The 19,366-nt window shown below is 35.2% G+C and overlaps 1 protein-coding gene across 2 annotated transcripts; it reads right to left on the reverse strand.

Moving 5' to 3' along the window:
* Nucleotides 1-1,636: 1,636 nt before the first annotated feature.
* On the reverse strand, nucleotides 1,637-12,671 carry LOC122025173 (peptidyl-prolyl cis-trans isomerase CYP95-like). Of its 2 annotated transcripts, XM_042583947.1 has the most exons (15): nucleotides 12,545-12,596; nucleotides 11,622-11,724; nucleotides 11,431-11,485; nucleotides 10,101-10,189; nucleotides 9,914-9,969; nucleotides 9,772-9,796; nucleotides 8,038-8,076; nucleotides 7,074-7,191; nucleotides 6,339-6,490; nucleotides 5,827-6,193; nucleotides 5,616-5,716; nucleotides 4,504-4,702; nucleotides 3,671-4,426; nucleotides 3,492-3,569; nucleotides 1,637-2,213 (listed from the first exon to the last, which is right to left on the reverse strand). In XM_042583947.1, the coding sequence occupies exons 8-15, from the start codon at nucleotides 7,178-7,180 to the stop codon at nucleotides 1,865-1,867; spliced, it is 2,109 nt and encodes a 702-aa protein (XP_042439881.1). In that variant the 5' UTR covers nucleotides 7,181-7,191; nucleotides 8,038-8,076; nucleotides 9,772-9,796; nucleotides 9,914-9,969; nucleotides 10,101-10,189; nucleotides 11,431-11,485; nucleotides 11,622-11,724; nucleotides 12,545-12,596; the 3' UTR covers nucleotides 1,637-1,864. The 2 variants fall into 2 exon arrangements, with proteins under 2 accessions (XP_042439881.1, XP_042439880.1); XM_042583946.1 differs by lacking the exon at nucleotides 9,914-9,969 and having other exon boundaries at nucleotides 12,545-12,671.
* Between the last annotated feature and the right edge of the window lie 6,695 nt (nucleotides 12,672-19,366).

Raw genomic sequence — 19,366 nt, forward strand, 5'->3', positions numbered from 1 at the left:
TTTTTTAATATTTTTTAATGCATTAACTAATAAGGATAAAATTGAAAATTTATTTGATTCTTATTAGTAATTGATTCAAAATAAACATTATCAATTACAATCATATTCATTCCAAAATTTAAATTGATAACACAATTCTAATGTCCAATTTGTTAGAAGATGGCAAACTTATTATAATGAGATAAGGGATCAATTTTTATGAGCACATGCTCTCAGAAAAAAAAAATCCTCCTACCTCTTAGTCAATTTTACTATATGCTATAAACTAATTTTATAATTTACCTTCCTTCCTATAAAAGCGAGGTTCAATGCTAAGAGATATTTAGAAAGAATGTTATTATCTTTGCTACCTTAAAGAGAGCATTCATAATTCTTTCTAAGGGTATATTTGAAGTAATTTTTTAACAATTTTTAGTTATTTTAATAAATCCAATCTAATTGGTCATTCATATGCTTATCTTAGCCAGTTTGATGCCCATTTCAATTGATAATCAAATATTACAAATGAAATGAATATAAAATTAAAAATTCATTAAAAAAAAAACGTATAATTAAAAGAAATAAATAATTTAATAGAATAAAACTAATAAAACAAAACTTTCATTTGAAAAATCTTTTAAAATTAATTACTTATGTTGTTTGATGATTTTTTTTAAAAAAAAATTGTTTAAAGCTTGAAAGCATTTTAATTCATGGTATATATATATATATATATTTTGATGATTTAGATTAATTTTTAAAATTAATAGGTTTAAAAGAAATAATAAATCTAATATAATCTTATAAAAAAATTTATTTTTTTTTAAATCACGGTTAGTTTATAAAATACTACTGACAATAGTATAGCTTGAGTAGATTTCTTTACAAAAATTAAAATTAATAAAGTTTTATTTTGATTCAACAATATTTCAATAAAGATTAAATAATTTAATAATTTTATAAATTAAAAAAACATTATCAAAATTTTAATATAAAAATTTAATTAATAATTTTAAATCTTAAAAAAAACTAAAATTTATATAAAAATCTATTTTACAATTTTAAAGTTTAATTTAAAAATAAATAAATCATTGTTGACGGTCTAAATCTGAATGAAAAAGATGAATTTTTTTTTTATTTTTTTAATTATTAAAGGCCTAAAAAAATTTACCTAAGATCTTAATAAATCTTGAGACAACACTACTTACATTGGACCGTCCTTCGTATGTCTCATAAATACTAAAACTCTCAATTACAAGTAACTCATCATCTCTACCTTAATAATTTTTTTTTATTATATCTATAATATTATTAAATTTAAATTGCATACCTTCTATTTTTCTCTCTACTAAACCATGCATTAATTTTTCTATTATATCTAATATTATTAAATTTAACTTGCATACCTTCTATTTTTCTCTCTACTAAACCTTGCATTTACACAACAGGTCCTTGCATATATTATTATTGCAATAGATCATGAAATTAATTTTCATCGTATACGAAAAACATCACAGGTCACTATACTAGGCAAAACTCCCATAACTCCTCCTTCCAAATCGCATGGGACAATTCTAAAAAGAGCCCGGATGAGAGCCATCATCTTTTGATAATATATCCTCTCCAATTCATCTACGACTAATGTAAGACTAGAGAATAGCAACATACTAGAAATGTAGAACCATAAAAATGAGGGTACAGTGAGCATTTCTACATATTACAGAAGTTGAGGGTAAACATACACGAAACTTATCCAAAATCCAGGTCCTAAAGCATGGGAACACAATAAAATTAGAAGTAAACAACTGAGCAATAAGTGCTGCTCTTGAACCACGTAAGGGATGGTCTTTGAGTTTAAGAACTTGAATGAATCTCGATTTTTGTTCTATTTCGGGGGGTCGGAGTCAGGGGAGGCATCACCGTATGAAACCAACCTTTTGCCATCAGAACTGCTGGGAGGTGAGCTTGACTGGTCTTTGCCGACAGGCTTTGGGGAGGGAGTCTCCGGAGAAGAGCGAGACCGCGACTCTGATTTGGATTTGGATTTGGACCTGGACCTTGATCCAGATGGGCTTCTGCTTCGTGAGACTGATTTCTGTTTCCCAGGGCGAATGCTGTCTCGGGGTGGTGAACGGCTGCGAGCTGGGCTAATGCTATGACCACCTCTTTTTCGACCACGGTAGCCGACAGGGCTGCGGGATACGCTTCGAGAACGACTCCTCCGACTTCTGTACCTGAGTACATGATACAGGAGCCACTAAATTCAAAATCAACAGAAAAAGAGCAGTAGAAGATTACGATAAAAAGAAACTCAGCATGAAGAAAAGTGGATATTCAAATTTAATAAAATAACTTTTTACCCTAAATTATGTATTTTGGATAAGAAAGCTGGTGTGAATGCTCTAACACTTCCAATTGACCTTCCACAAACGTGTTATCTAAAAGGTCAAGAATCAAAAACCCCAAGGAGATGGAGAAGCTAGACACACCCATCCTACCTCTGACAGCCCATCTTTTTATCTTAGTAGTATTTCGATGGCATGTTTCGATCCTCTTCCCCATTTCTTAGAAAAAATGAGCCACCGGTTCAGGCATAAAATACTATCATTACCACCTAAACGATTAGACATCCAACCCATACTCGCAACGACCCAATTGCAAGAGCGGAACTCTACCAACTGGAGCTATATTCCCAGCCAAGTGGAATATGCATGAAAAAATCCATACACTTTCTATTATTTTCCCTGGCACAGCCGGGCCTGAGGGACAAGGAGTTCTAGGTTCAAGAAAGAGATGGAAAGGGCAAGATACTCAAAGAAAGAGGTGCCCAATTCTTATAAGTAATTGTTTGGGACTAAGGAAAAGAGAGGACAGGATGGGAGCTACAGAAATTAACTGTTGTGGTCTGAGAAATGAATTCATTATAACTATGTTTCTCAGGCTTACTCTACAGAATGCTAATCCCTCTTTTTGTACTATTCAAACGGGAAGAAGATCGTCCTCTCCCAACCTTTTGCTTCTAAAGGCTGCCCTCTCTAGGCTTCCTTTTAGTCCAGCCTACCACAAGGATCCCCTATCCCGTATGGAAGCTTAGGCCATGTGAAACCTTTTTAATTATTTAGTATAAAAACTCAAGCAGTGACTTATTGCCTCTGTCCACTTAAGTTCACCAATAGCCTCACCCTATTTTTCTTCACCTCAGCCCAACTAGCTCAACTACCATCACTCCATTGTTCACCAAAACAACCCAAGCTCAAACCTCATTCTGCTCAGCTGTGCTGAGTCTACCTTATTTGACCAATACCCACATTTGGCAGACTACATCAGCCTCCACCTTCAACCTGGCCAAAGTGAACCCACCTTGGCCCAAACCTAACCAATTTCCCCAACTGATATTTGATACTTGAGAAACAAATGAATCATATCCAAGAATTTGTTAGCATATTGCACTGGATCATTTCTTTTTAAAATGTAGAATCTATAGCATGCTAATATTTAAAAAGTGACGATACCTTGTAGGAGTTCTTCCTCTAGGGCTCCTATAACGTCTAGGAGGAGATCGGTTGTGGTAGCTTCTGTAGCTTGAAAACCTGAAAAGATAAATAGGTTTGAAAATGGCAAACAAGTAACCATCAAAGGGAACAATGAGCCTAAAATTAACAGAGAATTAATTGGCATGATATCACACTACCTATCACGGTCATTTCTTCCACCAAAGCGATGTAATCTAATTGGAGAACGATCAGGAGATGGAGTTCTGTATCTCCTAGCAAAAGAGTATTGCTGACTGAAACCTCTGCCCCTTCTAACCCGTTTAGGAGAACCCTCAGGGGAAACACTTCTCGACAAGCTCCTACGACGATTGGATACTGGTGAGCGAACAGGACTCCCTTGGCTCCTGCTGCTTCTTCGTGTCTGGGTCTGTACAGGGCTTCGACTTCTACTGATAGACCGTGCAGGGCTGCGGCCTACACTTCTCCTAGCCTTCACTGGGCTCCTGCTACTGCTTCTGTGCTGCAGCAACTTTCCTGATTTTCGACTGGTGCTGCTTTGTTTTTCCTGTGTCCGACTTCTGTTCAAGCTTATTCGAATAGGAGACCTTCCTAGGTTCCCACTTGGATTTATCTGCTGTGTGGACCTTACTGGGCTTCTACTTGCACTTCTGCTTCTGCTTCTGCTTCTGCTTCTGCACTGGTCAGCTGGAATTTTGTTGATAGTTCGACTTCCATCAATTTTTTGTATAGATGGACTTCTGCTTATGCTTTTCTGAGGTGAGCTTCTACTTGTGCTTCTTTGGGTTATACGGATAGGACTTCCACTAAGATCTCTCCTGGGAGGGCTCCGGCTCACTGATCTTCTGGGGCTCAGACTTTGGCTTTGACTAGGGCTTCTTGGACTTATACTCATACTCTTGGACCTCGACCGATTTGGGCTCGTGGTTGCCCTTCTGCCCAAGGACCAATAGAATACCAGTTCAGTACAAAGGAAACTATATAAAAGTTTGTTCAATATTAAATTAGAGACCTAGCTTTCTTTGAAAGATCTTCTGAACCCGCGAGCTGATCCATATCGTTGTCAGACTTCGATTCAGCAATACCATTGCTCTGGAGCTCTCCATTTTCTTTTTGGAACTTGGTCATTTCTCTATGAGGTTTCTCTGGTATAACTCCTTCGTCATTGGCAGTGGTGTCTCTCTTGACAAGCAAGGGTGATTGCTTACCATCTGACATCAAACAGAAAGCAAGGAAAATAATACTATTTGAAAAGTGAAGTTCAAGATAGAACATCATCTTCATTATCATCATCAAGCCATATCAGTCCCAACTATTGGGAATTATGGACTCTGTGTCAAATGATATTGATCTCTTAAATCTCTTTGAGTGTGTTTACTAGACTTTTTCTTTGATCTTCCCCTCGTGTTAATTGGCTCAATGGATCTTATCCCTCCATTCTTCCATTGAACTATATGCAAGTTTAAAATAATGTATACAAAAAAAACTCCAAGACTCTACTTGTAGCTGTAACTGTGGTTCATCAACCTTCATCTAAGGCTTTGGCAAATTGTAGTGTTATCTCGAGTATTGCAAGAGAAGATAAAAGAGGCCTAAGCCAGTCACAGTTCCTTTGCAAAAGAAGATAAAAAGGTTGAAGCCAGCCAGCTCCTTTACCTGAGCAAATCATCTTTTCTCACAATGCTGAGGACGATGATAGAAGTAGAATACGAACTTAGGTTGTCAGGGTTGACTTTTTGAGCAAGAATAAAGTTTGTATACAAGTTTATGGTACTCTAGGGATTGACCTTCCAGTAGAAATAGGTTCTTTGCACCTATGCACAACGCCAAAAGAAAAGAACTACCAAACAGTATGCTAAATGAAGGCCAGAACAGTGAGACAGAAGGATGGTCTAACTGTACCCTAAGAATTTCTGCACTGTTGGATCTTCTGTCCATATAAAATTAGACTATTCAACAATCTTTCATACACAACCAAGAAACGCATCACATGCCCTTGTTCATATCTTTTTCTTAATTAATAAGTTCCTTTGTTTCTTTTTCTCCTTTTTTGATGCTGTCTTAATCAGCAACAAGATATACTTAAGTACCCAAAAGTTCTGAGATTAAAGAAACTAGACTAACCAGACACATGTGAAGAGATCTTGGGCTTGACCACATGACCCTTATGATCTCCATGGTCATCACTTTTTCCACTCCCTGTTTCAGATTCATTCTCCAATTTCCTTGAAAATAATAAGAATATATTGATTACTTTTAAAATTAAAAGAAACAAAATAATTTAAAATTATTTTGCAAAACATGTGTAAGGATCAGTGTGCGCAAGATAACCCACCTTTTGTGCTTGCGTCTTTGTTTCCTCTCATGCCTTCTGCGTCGTTTTTCCTGCTTTCTATCCCTTTTTCTTTTCCCACGCTTGTGCTTGCCTACTCTAGAATGTTTCTTCCTTCTGTATCGTGCATCATTACTTGAGCTGCTGATATTGGACACAGACGATGTGTAAGAATCAGAATCACTATCGGTGTCTGAGGATTCAGTGTCTGTCTCTGATAAGCTATCAGATTCAGTTGAATAATATCTTTTTCGCTTTCTCTTCCTTTTCCCTTTAGAAGACTTTTTGTGTTGTCCTTGCTCCAATTCTTCGTGATTCTGGTCTGAAGAGGCATCCTTAAATTGTTTTGATTTGGTATTTTTCTTCTTGTCTGACCATAAGAGCATACAGTTAATCAAATTGTGGAACAAAAAAGAGCTGCCCAACAAGAACGATAGTTGAACAACAACAAAGATATTAGCTAAAAATATTGAAGCAGGTTAACAAGATCGACAGTTGAACAACAAAATGAGTACCATTTTCGTGCATTACTGTCACATTCTCCTTAAGCTCTCCGCAGTTGACAATCTTCACAGGAACAACAGGTCTATCACCATCAACATCAACATTCTCCATGTTCCTCAAGGTCTCATGACCAGAAATGAGCTTTCCAAAAACAACATGCTTCCTGAGAATGTTTTGCCAAAGAATAAGAAAAGGAACACATGTGGCAAAAGGCGATTAGCTCGTCCCAGCACCCCCGTCAACCCGTCCCTAGGCCAACACGGAAGAGATAAATCACGGGTGGCTACTAGCCATTAGTGCAAGTGGCCAAGGCATGGGGGAAGGCATGCTCGAACACGCCGAGTTTCGACCCCAATACCTCATGTGACAACACCCAATGCCTTAACCACCGCACCGCACCGCCCCGAGGGCCACACATACACAAACAAAAAATAAAAGAAAAAAAAATTCTCAAGCATAGCAAAATAGGATGCTATCTGCAACATTCTTACGATTTTGCTCATGATGGTTATGCAGTTTAGAACAACTAATAACCAACATGATCTGAAATCTAAAAGGTGATTAGCGGATGAGGTTCTCATGTTCCACACATTAAAAGCTTTAGTTGGAACTGAAGCTGCAAAAGTGCAGGCTAACATGGCTGACTACTAGAATAGATAAAAGACATGTTAAAATATCATGAGAGTGCCACTCAAATATCGTACAGTTAAAAGAGAGACAAAATTAACAAATAACTTAAAACTAACCCATCAAGATGATGAGCCGCCTTGAATGTAATAAAAAACTGAGAGCCATTAGTGCCCCTTCCAGCATTTGCCATCGACAGAAGACCAGGACTATCATGCTTTAGCATAAAATTTTCATCTGGGAAAGCATCAAGAAAATTCTATGAAGACCATAATGACAAATTTAAATGCTCATGTCTGCACAGAGAATCAGGAACTTCTATGTATTATAAAAGAATTTATTTGGATTAAACAAGGAGTTTGAGCCAGAAATGTATATGTGGAACCACATAATTTGACATAGAATTGATATTCAATATTTTATCGAGTATAAAAATCATCCATGCTTTTTAAAGCTAAAAGAGGTAGTTACAAATTTAAAAATCCAAGAACAATGAGCCAATCAAGCATGATATACGTAAACTAGCAACTAATAATTTTAATAATTTAACAAGCATGAGATTCAGATTGATTATTAGATATTTTTTTGAAAGAGTAATGGCAATATGTAGAAAAAGAAAGTGTTACCATTAAGGTAGGCAATAATTATTCAGTAACAAGAAAATCACAACCAAATTTCAATAAGAGTTGCAGATTGTATTGAGATTTTCATTATATAATTAGCTAACTATGCAATGCACATCAGATCAAACACAGTTACAAACGCTCAACAAGGCGACAATCCTTGAACACCAAGCTGATAATCCAGAACCAATTTGTAATTCTTTGGGATCAGAGCATCTCTAAGGATTTGTGCGAATAATGATGATTTTGGAAAAAGTTGCCCAGGATGATAAGTGAATAAGCATAAACAAACATGCAATTATATGTTTGAGGAATAAACATAAGAGCAGTGATGGAGAAAAACTTTCTGCTTTTTAACGAAGTAGATGGGACATGAAAACAATATTGATAATGGAATAAACAGTTCTCAAAAACATATGTAGCCAGAGACAAAATAAGCATGCCCAAGCACATATGTCACCTGCAAATTTGCCACCATATATGCTCTCACCGCCAGTTCCTGAAAACAATGGATGTGTTAGTGGTCAATGCATTAGATTCACAAAGTCAACATGGTAAAACATGATTTCAAACCAACCTCAACAATTTAGTTTATGTAGGTATTGAATGCAATGAGCAAGAGAACAAATGTGCAAGGAAAAAAAACAATTGCTTGCAGGTTGACACCAAAAATCAAATCTCCAAGTAAAATTTGGAAATTTCACTTTAGTCCTAAAAAAAGTTTATTAATGTTAGCAACAATAACAAGGGGCAGCCCAGTACACGAAGCTCTGCCAATGTAAGGCTCCAGGGAAAGGTAGGATTACATTGAGTCTATTGTATATTGTATGCAACCTTATCCTATATTGCAAAAGACTATTTCTACAACTCGAACTCGTGACCACAATGTCACATAGCAACAACTTTACAATTAACAACAATAACAAACAAACAAAAAGAAAAAATAGAAGACAAAAAAATTACTTTTTTTATTGGATTTCATTTGATGCGCCACAAGATTCAACTAGCGCATGGACTTCATAGTCCAGATTCCACAACAACAACAAAGCTCACAACAATTTTGTTCATCCTCTTCTTGAAAATCACTATTCTAATTTAATAGCTAGTTAATTTCTCTGCATTTCTTGTTTCCTTAACACTATAGTTATTGCTGCCCATTTCAGCATTATTTCTTAGTTATCTTTACTTATCTAATTTCCTATGCACTAAACCTAAAATTCATAGGTAGAACCTCCCGCCAATCTCAGGTAATATCCCAACCTTGCTACACTGACCACCATAGCCCTAAATGTTAAGGCTAGATTTACTTGGATAGATAACTAGGGAGGGGAAGGGAAGGACAGGGAGAATAACAAAAGGATGTGTATGAATGTTTTAGGATCCATGTACAATATGTAACTCTTCCATTCTTTCCTCTATTTCCCAAGCCTAAAGTTGAACTATTATAATTGCTTAAATACAGGAAGTGTTTCCACTTGGTAATAAAAACGAACACAGCACGTAAATAAGTGATGTGCAACCGGAAAACAAACTGTGGGTACAAATTAAAGAGAAAGAATGATACCAAAAACTTGAGAAAATTAGAAGAAAAAATTAGTAGAAACCTTCTTATACAATCACGTGCTTCCCTAAATGCCAAAGAATGTGATCCTAGGAAAACATGAAGGACATGCTGGAGAACCACTCTACTGACTTCTAGACATTCAGCCTTTTTCCTTTTTCTTTATGAATTCCAACAACCCAATTTTAATCTTATACTAATAATAATAGAGCATCTGAATGGTAACTACCAAAGAGAAAGTAATGATAAAGACTAAAACTGAGAGCCAAGCAAAAGGTGTCTAATTACAAGTAGAAGAAAAGAAAATGGCACATGCACTCATGAGCATGCTTTAAACCATATAGATAAACTGACAAACATGCAAAAATAGTTAACAAAAACAGATTTTATTAAACGGATTAATTCCAAAAAGTTGCAGTTTTCCATCACATATGAAGCAGACTAACAGGTCAATCTAATCTTAAGATATATAAGTATAGAAGGAACGTCCAGATTCTTAGACAAATAAAATGTCGAAATATGCAACAATGACAATAAGAAATTGCACATGCTCTATAGAGAGATTCTATCCTAGAATCAACACTACAGTGACAATCAAAATAAAGAATTTTAAAAAAACTGTAGAAAGCATACCATCACGTCTTGAAAAGTCACCACCCTGCCAAATTAATTATCACGTCAATCACCACTTTGACTTATAACAAATCACAAAAGATCGGCTGAACAGAGTTGGATGAAAAATATATTTCAGTGATAAGACACAACAATATACAACCTCATAAAAAATATGACAAGAAAAGCAGTCGTGACCATCTGCCCTGTATCCTACAGCTTAAACAAGCAAAAACGACAAGAAAAAAGGCTATCACATCTAACTTGAAGCAACAAGAGAACTGAAGGCAACCAGCATCAGCAATAATAAAAGACAACTGTGTAAATCCCACAGAGAAATAAGAACATACTTGTGCCATAAAGCCCCTAATGATGCGATGAAAAATTGAACCCTTGTAATGCAAAGGCTTCCCAGTATTAGGCCCATTTCCCATTTCACCTGTAAGAAAAAGTCATTAAGCAATTAATGAAGGAGGAGTTGAACAAACTGAGATATTATGTAACAATGGTTCAGAAAGAGGACCTTTTTTATCTAATAATTCATGTAATGCAGCACCAGCTAAAAAGATTTAGAACCAGGAAAAAAAAGTTGCATCAAATGAGAGATTATCTAACAATCGTTCAGCAAGTAATCACATTAATGACTCCACAAAGGCAAAGTGAAATGAAGAAAAATATTAGCAGTAAAAAAGTCGGCAATTAATTCTTCCACTAGCCCCTACCCATGATTACACTTTAAAATTTGAAAGAAAAAAAAAATCAAACTCCCATGAAAGTACAGATTCATCTTACTGCATTATACAGAAGGAATGAAAAGAGAGAGGATGTATTTCCAGCTTATAAGGAAACAAGTCATCAACTAGCTTATCCAAGTAGTCAACAGATAACACAAAAGAAAGAACGATGTCACAGTTATACAAGGGGTGTGCCAAACTGCTTTCTTGATTTCATTTAGAGGGGCAGTCATCTATGCAATTAAAAACAGTAACAAGAAAAAATAAATGAAGCAAAAAGCTTGTCGAGCACACGAATTAGGAGTGAGCAGAACTTCACCAGAATATCTTAAATAGCACAATGTATATTTCAGTGATCAGTTGCATTATCACAGGAGTCCCACAACTTGGAATCAAAGCCATCTTGAGTGACACTTGTCTAGAACCAGCACACATGGCTGCTCATGCGAATGGGCACTTACATATTCCAGTGATTAGAAAGGCAGGGAAAAAAGGCATTGTGTTTTGCATTAGTAGACTTCAAGTTAGGAAAGCTGACAAGGAACCTCCAAAATTTAACAAATCATATATGCTATCAACTTTTGGCTAGATTTACTCAGCACTAACAAGATTTTTGCTGCCTTGACATAAATTTCAAAGGCAAATTATACGGTCTCTACTATTTCCATGCATGGTTTGATACCGGATAGGAGTGTGCATTTGGCCAAAAAAAAAAAGGTCCAAGCTGAAACCAAGAAACATCTACATAGCCATATAGGTGCATTCATGTTCGTGTTCATGTCCATAGATCATTAACCTCAGATTTCTCAGAGTACAAACTTCAAGACCGAAAAATTTTCAGTCTCTATCCTCCACATAAGTGTAAACAAACAGGTCACATGAGTGGATAAAAACAAGTACTAATACTGACATGGTGAAAATTAGTATCCTTGGTAAACTTAGTTACCTGTGCAGAGTGCTCGAAAGTTTTCAGCTGTCTTAGGAGCAATGTCAGCAAAAAGCTGCCAAAAAAGTAACTTGTCAACCCTCTAACAACATATGAATTGATATGAAGAAAGCTAACTAATTAAACTAAGTGAGGAATCAGAAGCTCAAACAAAATATTTTAGACTAATAGCGGCACAATAAATCCAATACCACAAACACCATTCTACGAGTTGCTTCCGCATTGATCTCTACGTCTAGGAAAACAATAGGGTTGTTCTTTTTTCCCATTTTTCTTGCTTGCCTTCACCTCTATCTGCATCATTTAGAAGGCAATTTAACACAAAATGGAATTCCCTACACCAAAGAGTGTCCTCTAAAAACTCATGAGAGGTACATAAAAAAATCAAACATGCAAAATAAAATAAATGGGCATTATGAGAAAGAGAGATCATAGAAAAGAAGAAAAAAAAAAGACGCAGTCTGAATAGTTCATTTGATGTTGCATATCCACAGCAAGCACCAACCTTACAGTTACCAGTAAATAGCATATGGAAGAACAACTATTTCGCTTATAGTTAGCTGCAACAATCTTGGCTCAAATCATTGCATATCCACAGTAAGGGAAAATCCAACGTTACACTCCCTAATAAATTGACCAACGAAAGGACAATGATTTCGTTTATGCTAAGCCACTACGATCTCGGCACAAATTATATGCGTCTGTTCTAAACAAGGATGAGGTGGAAAACAAAAATACATAAAAAGAAGACAGACAACCCAGCAGATTGATCCTCCAAACAACGAGCAAAGCATGCAAAAAGCAAACAACTGATTACACAGGCAAAAACCATGACACACAATAAGTCAAATGTAAGCCCTTAGACAGCTGGACGAGTATAGAAACCCTAAACCCTAACATAATTGCACAAAAGCTTAGCCCAAACCAAAAAAACACAAATTTTAAGAGAAGAATAGACAAGAACATGACAAGAACACAAATTTTAAAGTCAGAAGACACGGAGATGGTGCGCAAGAGAAAAATACGAAGACGCACTCAACAAAAATTGATGGATATTCTAAAGTCCAAGATAGAAACAAATCGATTCGACAGCATAAAGCCCTAAATTTGTTACCTTCGTAGGGCGGAGGGGGAGGCTGAGATCAGCCGCCGCAGATTTCAGAGCGGCGAGTGTCAACCTAATGGAAAGCTTCGCGAGATCTTAAAAGAGAAATTTAATTTTACACCCTCCATAATTTTCCATATTTCACGATGCTCCTAGGGTATTATTTCCGCGAGCATTAAATTTTAATATCTTTTTAAAAAATTAATATTTTTTTTTTACTTTTTACCGAACTTTGAAATTACCAAATCATAAAATTATCAAATTAGGTATCCATTTTCTATTTTATTCTTATGATTAACTTTATAGATCGATATCAAACTGTGTAAAAATATCAAAATTTTGTTCGAATTAGTTGACTATTTTTTTTTTCAAAGTTAATTTTAGATAAAATTAGTTGATGAATTTTGGATTGTCATGAAATTAATTTTTATATATTTGACTATCTCTTCTGATTATATCCATGTCCAAAATTGTCTCATTCCAATGCCAATACGGAGGAAGTAAATCACGGACGACTACTAGCCTTTAGAATAGTGACTAGCATATAAGGGAGGTATTTATCTCGATTTTGCCGATATTCGAACTCCAGACCTCATGGTGACACCACATCATGTGCTAGACACTAGATCATCCCGAGGGGATTTCATCTACCTCTTCTGATTATATATAGGGGTGTAATCGAGCCTAGCCGAGCCAAACTCTTAAATATTTGAGTTTAGCTCATTTATAATCGAGTCGAGCTTAAGCTTTATTTAACGAATATATTCATGGCTCACGATCTTATTCGAGTTTTTATCGAACATAAACGAGCTTAATAAATATAAATTATAAATTTAAATATTCATTAAAAGCTAAATTATATATTTAGAGAAAATTATAATATTCTTAGTAAAATTATAATATTCTTATTAAAATTATAATTTTATTCTAATAAATAAATTTAATATATTTATCTATATTTTTCATAAGTGGAGTGTAAAATCTATAAATTTAATATTAAAATTATTATTTTTTTCATTTAAAAGTTTGCATGAGCTTATTAATAAACATATTCACAAGCTAACGAGTCAAGTATTGTGAAGCTTGAGCTTGGTTTGTTTATCTTAACGAACCTCATTAAACGAGCTCAAACGTGCTTTTATCGAATTGAGCTTCGAATAGCTCATGAGCGGCTTGGTTCATTTATACTCTTAATTATATACATGTCTTCAAATGTTAATTTAACTTAATATATTGAAAGCAATGATTTTTTGAACATGAATATATTTAAAAAATTTAATTTATGTTAAAAAAATCTGACTGATGGACAAAATGACTTTAGATTGATATGAAACTAGATCCTATGTGTTCAGCTAGTTCTCCTGATTATATTCATGCCCTCAAACATCAATTTAACCCAATGTATTAAGAGCAATATTTTTTAAAACATAAATTAAATTTTTTTATATTAAAAAATCATTGCTCTCAAGATATTAAGTTAAATTGACTTTTGAGAGTATAGAAATGATCAGGAGAGGTAGATAAATAATTTTATGTCAATCCGAAGTCATTTGATTCATTAGCAGTCCAAGGTCATTTAGTCCATCAACTAGTATCGGTTGATGAACCAAATGACCTCAGATTAACATAAAATCAGTTCCTATGTATTCGTCTAACTCTCTTGATAATTTCCATGCCCTTAAACGTCAATTTGACTTAATATATTGAGAGCAATGATTTTTTGAACATGAATTAATTTTTTTAAATATATTTATGTTTAAAAAATTATTGCTCTCAATATATTGAGTCAAATTGATGTTTGAGGGTATGGATAAAATTAGAGCAATGATTTTTTGAATATGAATACATAGGAATTGATTTCATATCAATCTGAGGTCATTTGGTATATTAGCTGATTTTGGATAAAATAGACTGATGTACCAAACATCAAATTGATGTTTAAGAGCATTGATATATTCAGGAGAGATAGCCAAAAACATAGTGCTACTAGTTTTATGTAAATCCGAGATCGTTTCGCCTATCAACTAATTTTACCTAAAATTGACTTTGAAAATAAAAAGTAAATCACTCGACTAATTTTTAAAATTAGTGGACTGATTTGCTCAAAATTTTGATGTTTGCCATAGAGTAAAATTGATTCAACTGATTCAAAAAATCAGTCGATGATAAGGGTAAAATGAGAAATGGATATATGATTTGATAATTTTAAAATTATCCTACATGATTTGATAATTTCAAATTATCTACATGGTTAGGTAAAAATTCTTTTTTTTTTCCTAAAAAAATCTATTTTAATAGATGATATCAATTATTTAAGCGAATTTAGTATGATAAAATAATATTTTTATTTATCTAAATGATTTTCCATTGAAATGACTTCATATAAATTAAATATAGAACTCAAACAATTTTGCCTTTGCCTTTTCTCCTTTTTCACTTGAACTCTAAAGTTTTTTTTTAATTTCTAAAAGAGTCCAACGGTGTTGAAGGTTTGAAGGATTTTGAAATTTAGACCTCTTATCTTATCTTGAGATATGATCATTCTATCTAAGAGTAAGACATTTTTATTTGCAATGGTATAATGGTATTAGATGTCTTCTTAAGTTTTTTTTAGACATCTAATGATTAAATTTCAGTTCTGATGAATTTTGTTGGTGTGGGAAGCATCAGACGATCGAACCTGTGTTTTGATTATGTCAAAGGGTTCAAAGTTAAGGTTATTTGTGGTCTGACGAGTTTGAATGAGATTTCAGGAAAGTCCTAAGTGTTTTTAGGCAAAAGTCCTAACTACGGTTAGGCAGGTGGAAAACCTTAGGGGGAGGTAACCCTAGGTCCTAGAGGGTGGTAACCCTAGGCGGAAAGTCTTGTCGGGTCGAGCGCTTTGGGCAAAATCCTAAAGTCGGGGACTCTAGGTTGAAATCCTGTTGTCGCGAACCGGGTGGAAGTCTGGATGAGTCATGGAGCGAACGTCCAGCAAGAAGACCGAAAGCTTCGGGCGCTGAGCAAAAGTCCAGTCGGACTGGAGGACCGATTTGGCAATAGGTAAACTCTCCTGAGTGGAGTAGGTGAGGACGCATTCCCCAGTGAGGGAACAGTAGGCGCTAGTTCGATCTAGGATTTCTGGAGGAAATCCGAAGTCAGAATCGGGCAGTCCGGTGACTGTCAAATACTTGTATTTATCTTATTTTATTGTGCTAACTTTGTTTTGCAGGGTATACTTTGTTTGTGGGCTAATATGTCTTACAGGAAGAGAGTTGCACAAGAGAAGCCTCGGATGAACAGTACCCGAGGCGTCCTCCATGGAGCTTGGAGGCGCCTCGAGTGCATTAGTCGAAGACTCCGCGCAGCAAGGTAGAAGGCGCCCTCCAAGGCTGCTGGAGGCGCCTTAGACGCTGGATGGAGACGCCCTCCATGGAACTTGGAGGCACCTTCGGGTGGATAAGCAGCGGGCGCTGCGGAGTTTATCGACGCTGTGGATTCGGGATAAAAGTCTTGGTTGGAGGCGCCTCGCATGGGGATGGGAGGCACCCTCAATAGCTTATATATGGCTAGTTCGAGCAGAAGCCAGAATAAGAATTCTACAAGCAATCTTCGGAACTGCGCTCTACGCCGAAATGACTCAATGACGCTCAACTGCTGTTCCGACAATTGACGACTACTTCCATAATCTTTTATTATTGGTATAATCTTTTTAAGTTCAGTACTTGTAATTAATCTTGTAAAGATTCTCGAGCTTATAGTGATTGCCCATCAAAAGTGATCAACGATCGCGAACCTTGGAGTAGGAGTCGACACATGATCCGAACCAAGTAATCAAAAGTGTTAGCGATTACTTTTAGTTTACTTCTATATTCCGTTGCGTATTTACCAAACGAACGAATTAACCACGAGTGCTATTCACCCCCTCTAGCGCTTTTCGATCCTACAAATTTTTCTTAATAAATAGTTGGATTAGTCAATGTAAATTGGATATCCGATGTCAATTTAAAAAAAAAAGACATTTTAATCCTAACTAATATGGCTGAGTAATTGGTTCAAAATGGAACCGATTGAATTAAAATCGGATAAATAGATTTTTTTTTCAAACTAATTGACCTGGCCAAACTTTCTAACAAACTAAATCGATAAAAATTAACTAATTTAATTTTTTACCAAATCAATTCAGAGAGTCTAGCACCATAGTTGTGTTGGTTTTTGAAAATTAACACTGCGGTGGTATTAAATTTCAATTTATTTGGTTTAATTGAATTAAAAATTTTAAAATCAAAATTGAACTAAATTACTCGAAAAAATCGATTTAGAAAAAAAATAATAACCAAACTAAAATTTTAAATTTGATCGGTTAATTCAGTTTAATCGAACTTTTACGCTACTCACCCATACTAATATCAAAGAGTCTACATTTTTTAATTGCCTATGATTCTTCAGTTTAATTCTAATAATTATCTCTAATTATTATAATTAAAAATAATTATAGGGTTGTTTAGGTGCTTTAGACAGTACTTTTATCCAAGTGACACCGCCTAAAGAAGAAAAATAATGTTATCGCACAAGAAAAGGGGATTGCAACAAATGTGTTGGGAGTGTGTTGCCCACAAATGCAATTCATATGTGTTACCTGGGTAGGAAGGTTCTACCCATAATGGTCGGGTACTTCATGATGTCATCAGTAGATCATCTAGTCTTAAAGTCTTTTAAGGTAAATAACAAATACTTTTTATTTGAAGTTGGAATTATGATAGAGTTTCAAATATCTAGAATACTTGCATTTATTAATTTAACTAGTGTCCTTGGTTTAGGCTATTATTATTTGGTCGATGCTAGATATTGCAACTTAGATGGATTTCTGACACCTTATCGAGGGCGTAAGTATCACCTGAATGAATGGGAAGCAGAGACGGAACCATCCAGGAGCTGTCCTGGGCTATAACCCAGCCCTGCCTAAGTACAACATCAAGGGAAAGAAAAGTAATCGATTGATTCTCGCACATAAGTAAATGCAACTATTTAGAAACAAAAAAAGAAAAGGAGGTTAGTGTTACTTCTTTAGCTTACGATGGCAAGCAACCAACAGTGAAGAGTTGGTAGGCTTTGACAATGTTCAGTGACGGGGGATCACTAGATCTTACTGCTATGTGTAGAAATTAAAAGAAGAAAAAAAATTAACCATATTATTGAATCTAAAATTAATACTTAGAAATACAGAGTATAAGATTTTATATAGTTAAGTTAAGAAACTCTGAACTCTATAAAAAAAAGAAAATTCCAAATTGCCCTAAAGGTATAAACAAATAAATATATAATCTAACATCCCCTTCAAACTCACGATGCTACAGCTAGAAGCATTAAGAGCTTGTCAGATAAGAAATGAAAACGTGAATCGAAATGTGCCTTGGTAAACATATCAACAATCTATAGCTTTAAAAGAATAAAAGGCAATGTGATGGTGCCAATCTGAAGATGGTGACGAGTAATGTGACAATCAATTTCAATATGTTTCATCCTGTCATGAAAAATTGAATTGTGTGTAATTTAAATAACACTCTAATTATCACAATATAACATAGTAGGTTGATGAAGAGAGACACTCATATCCGCAAGAAACCAACGCAACCAAACTATCTCACAAGTAGTTGAGGCCATGGCACGATACTCAGCTTCTGTGGAAGATTTAGAAATAAAATCTTGTTTTTTACTCTTCCAAGAAATGGGGGAATCACCAAGAAAAATGCAGAAGCCAGTGATAGATTTACGATCCGTAGGATCACCACCCAATCCGCATCAGAGTATGCACATAGCTCAAGAGATGAAGTAGAAGGAAATAAAAGGTTTTGAAATTGAGTGCTCTGAAGATACCTGAGAATACGAAGAACAGCAGCCCAATGAACTGTAGTTGGTGCAGCGACAAATTGACTAACCACATGAACAACATACGTAATATCTGGATGAGTCACGGTAAGATGAACCAAGCTTCCAACAATAGTTCTGTATAAACTAGGATCCGACAAAGGTGAGCCATTAGATGGAGAATATCGAGCATTAGTCTCAATAGGAGTATCAACAACTCTATTATCAGTAAGACGAGCACGCTCAAACAGATCAGATATATACTTTGACTGAGATAAAAGATAACATTTTGGGGAATAAGCAACCTCAATGTCCAGAAAGTAGCGTAGTATACCCAAGTCTTTCATAGCAAAACAATGAGCCAACTCAGACTTCAAGGAAATAATTCCATCAGAATCATCACCAGTAATAATCATGTCATCAACATATAATAATAAAAGAATACAACCTGCACTCGTACATCTAACAAATAATACTGGATCATGATTACTATGATGAAAATCAAATGAAGTCATCACTGTAGAAAACTTCTCAAATCAAACATGAGGTGCTTGTTTGAGACCATAAAGCGTTTTACGAAGCTTGCAAACTTCACCAGGCTGGTGTGAAATACCAAGAGGAGGTGTCATATAAACTTCTTCATGAAGATCACCATTTAGAATGCATTCTTGACATCCATCTGAGATATTCTCCATCGACAAACAGAAGCAACAACAATCAGAGTATGAACAGTCGTCATTTTTGCAACAGGAGCAAATGTTTGCTTATAATCCATGTTATACTCTTGAGAATAACCTTTAGCAACAAGACGAGCTTTGTATCGTTTGATAGATCCATCAGATTTAGTTTTGATCTTATATACCCAACGAGAACCAATAGTATATTTTCCTGGTGGCAATGGAACCAAATCCCATGTATGACTCTGATGCAAAGCAGTTAGTTCCTCAGCCATAACACTCTACCAAAGTGGATTACAAAGAACTT

Source organism: Zingiber officinale, chromosome 9B, assembly GCF_018446385.1.
Source record: "Zingiber officinale cultivar Zhangliang chromosome 9B, Zo_v1.1, whole genome shotgun sequence".
NCBI lineage: Eukaryota > Viridiplantae > Streptophyta > Magnoliopsida > Zingiberales > Zingiberaceae > Zingiber > Zingiber officinale.

Bases quoted from the DNA above. Each gene is read 5' to 3' on its own strand.
- LOC122025173 (XM_042583946.1), bottom strand. From the start codon at position 11,699: ATGGGAAAAAAGAACAACCCTATTGTTTTCCTAGACGTAGAGATCAAT. The intron at 11,486-11,621 runs GTATTGGATTTA...CTTTTTTGGCAG, and splicing joins CTCGTAGAATGGTGTTTGTG to CTTTTTGCTGACATTGCTCC. The intron at 5,717-5,826 runs GTGGGTTATCTT...ATTATTTTCAAG, and splicing joins CAAAGACGCAAGCACAAAAG to GAAATTGGAGAATGAATCTG.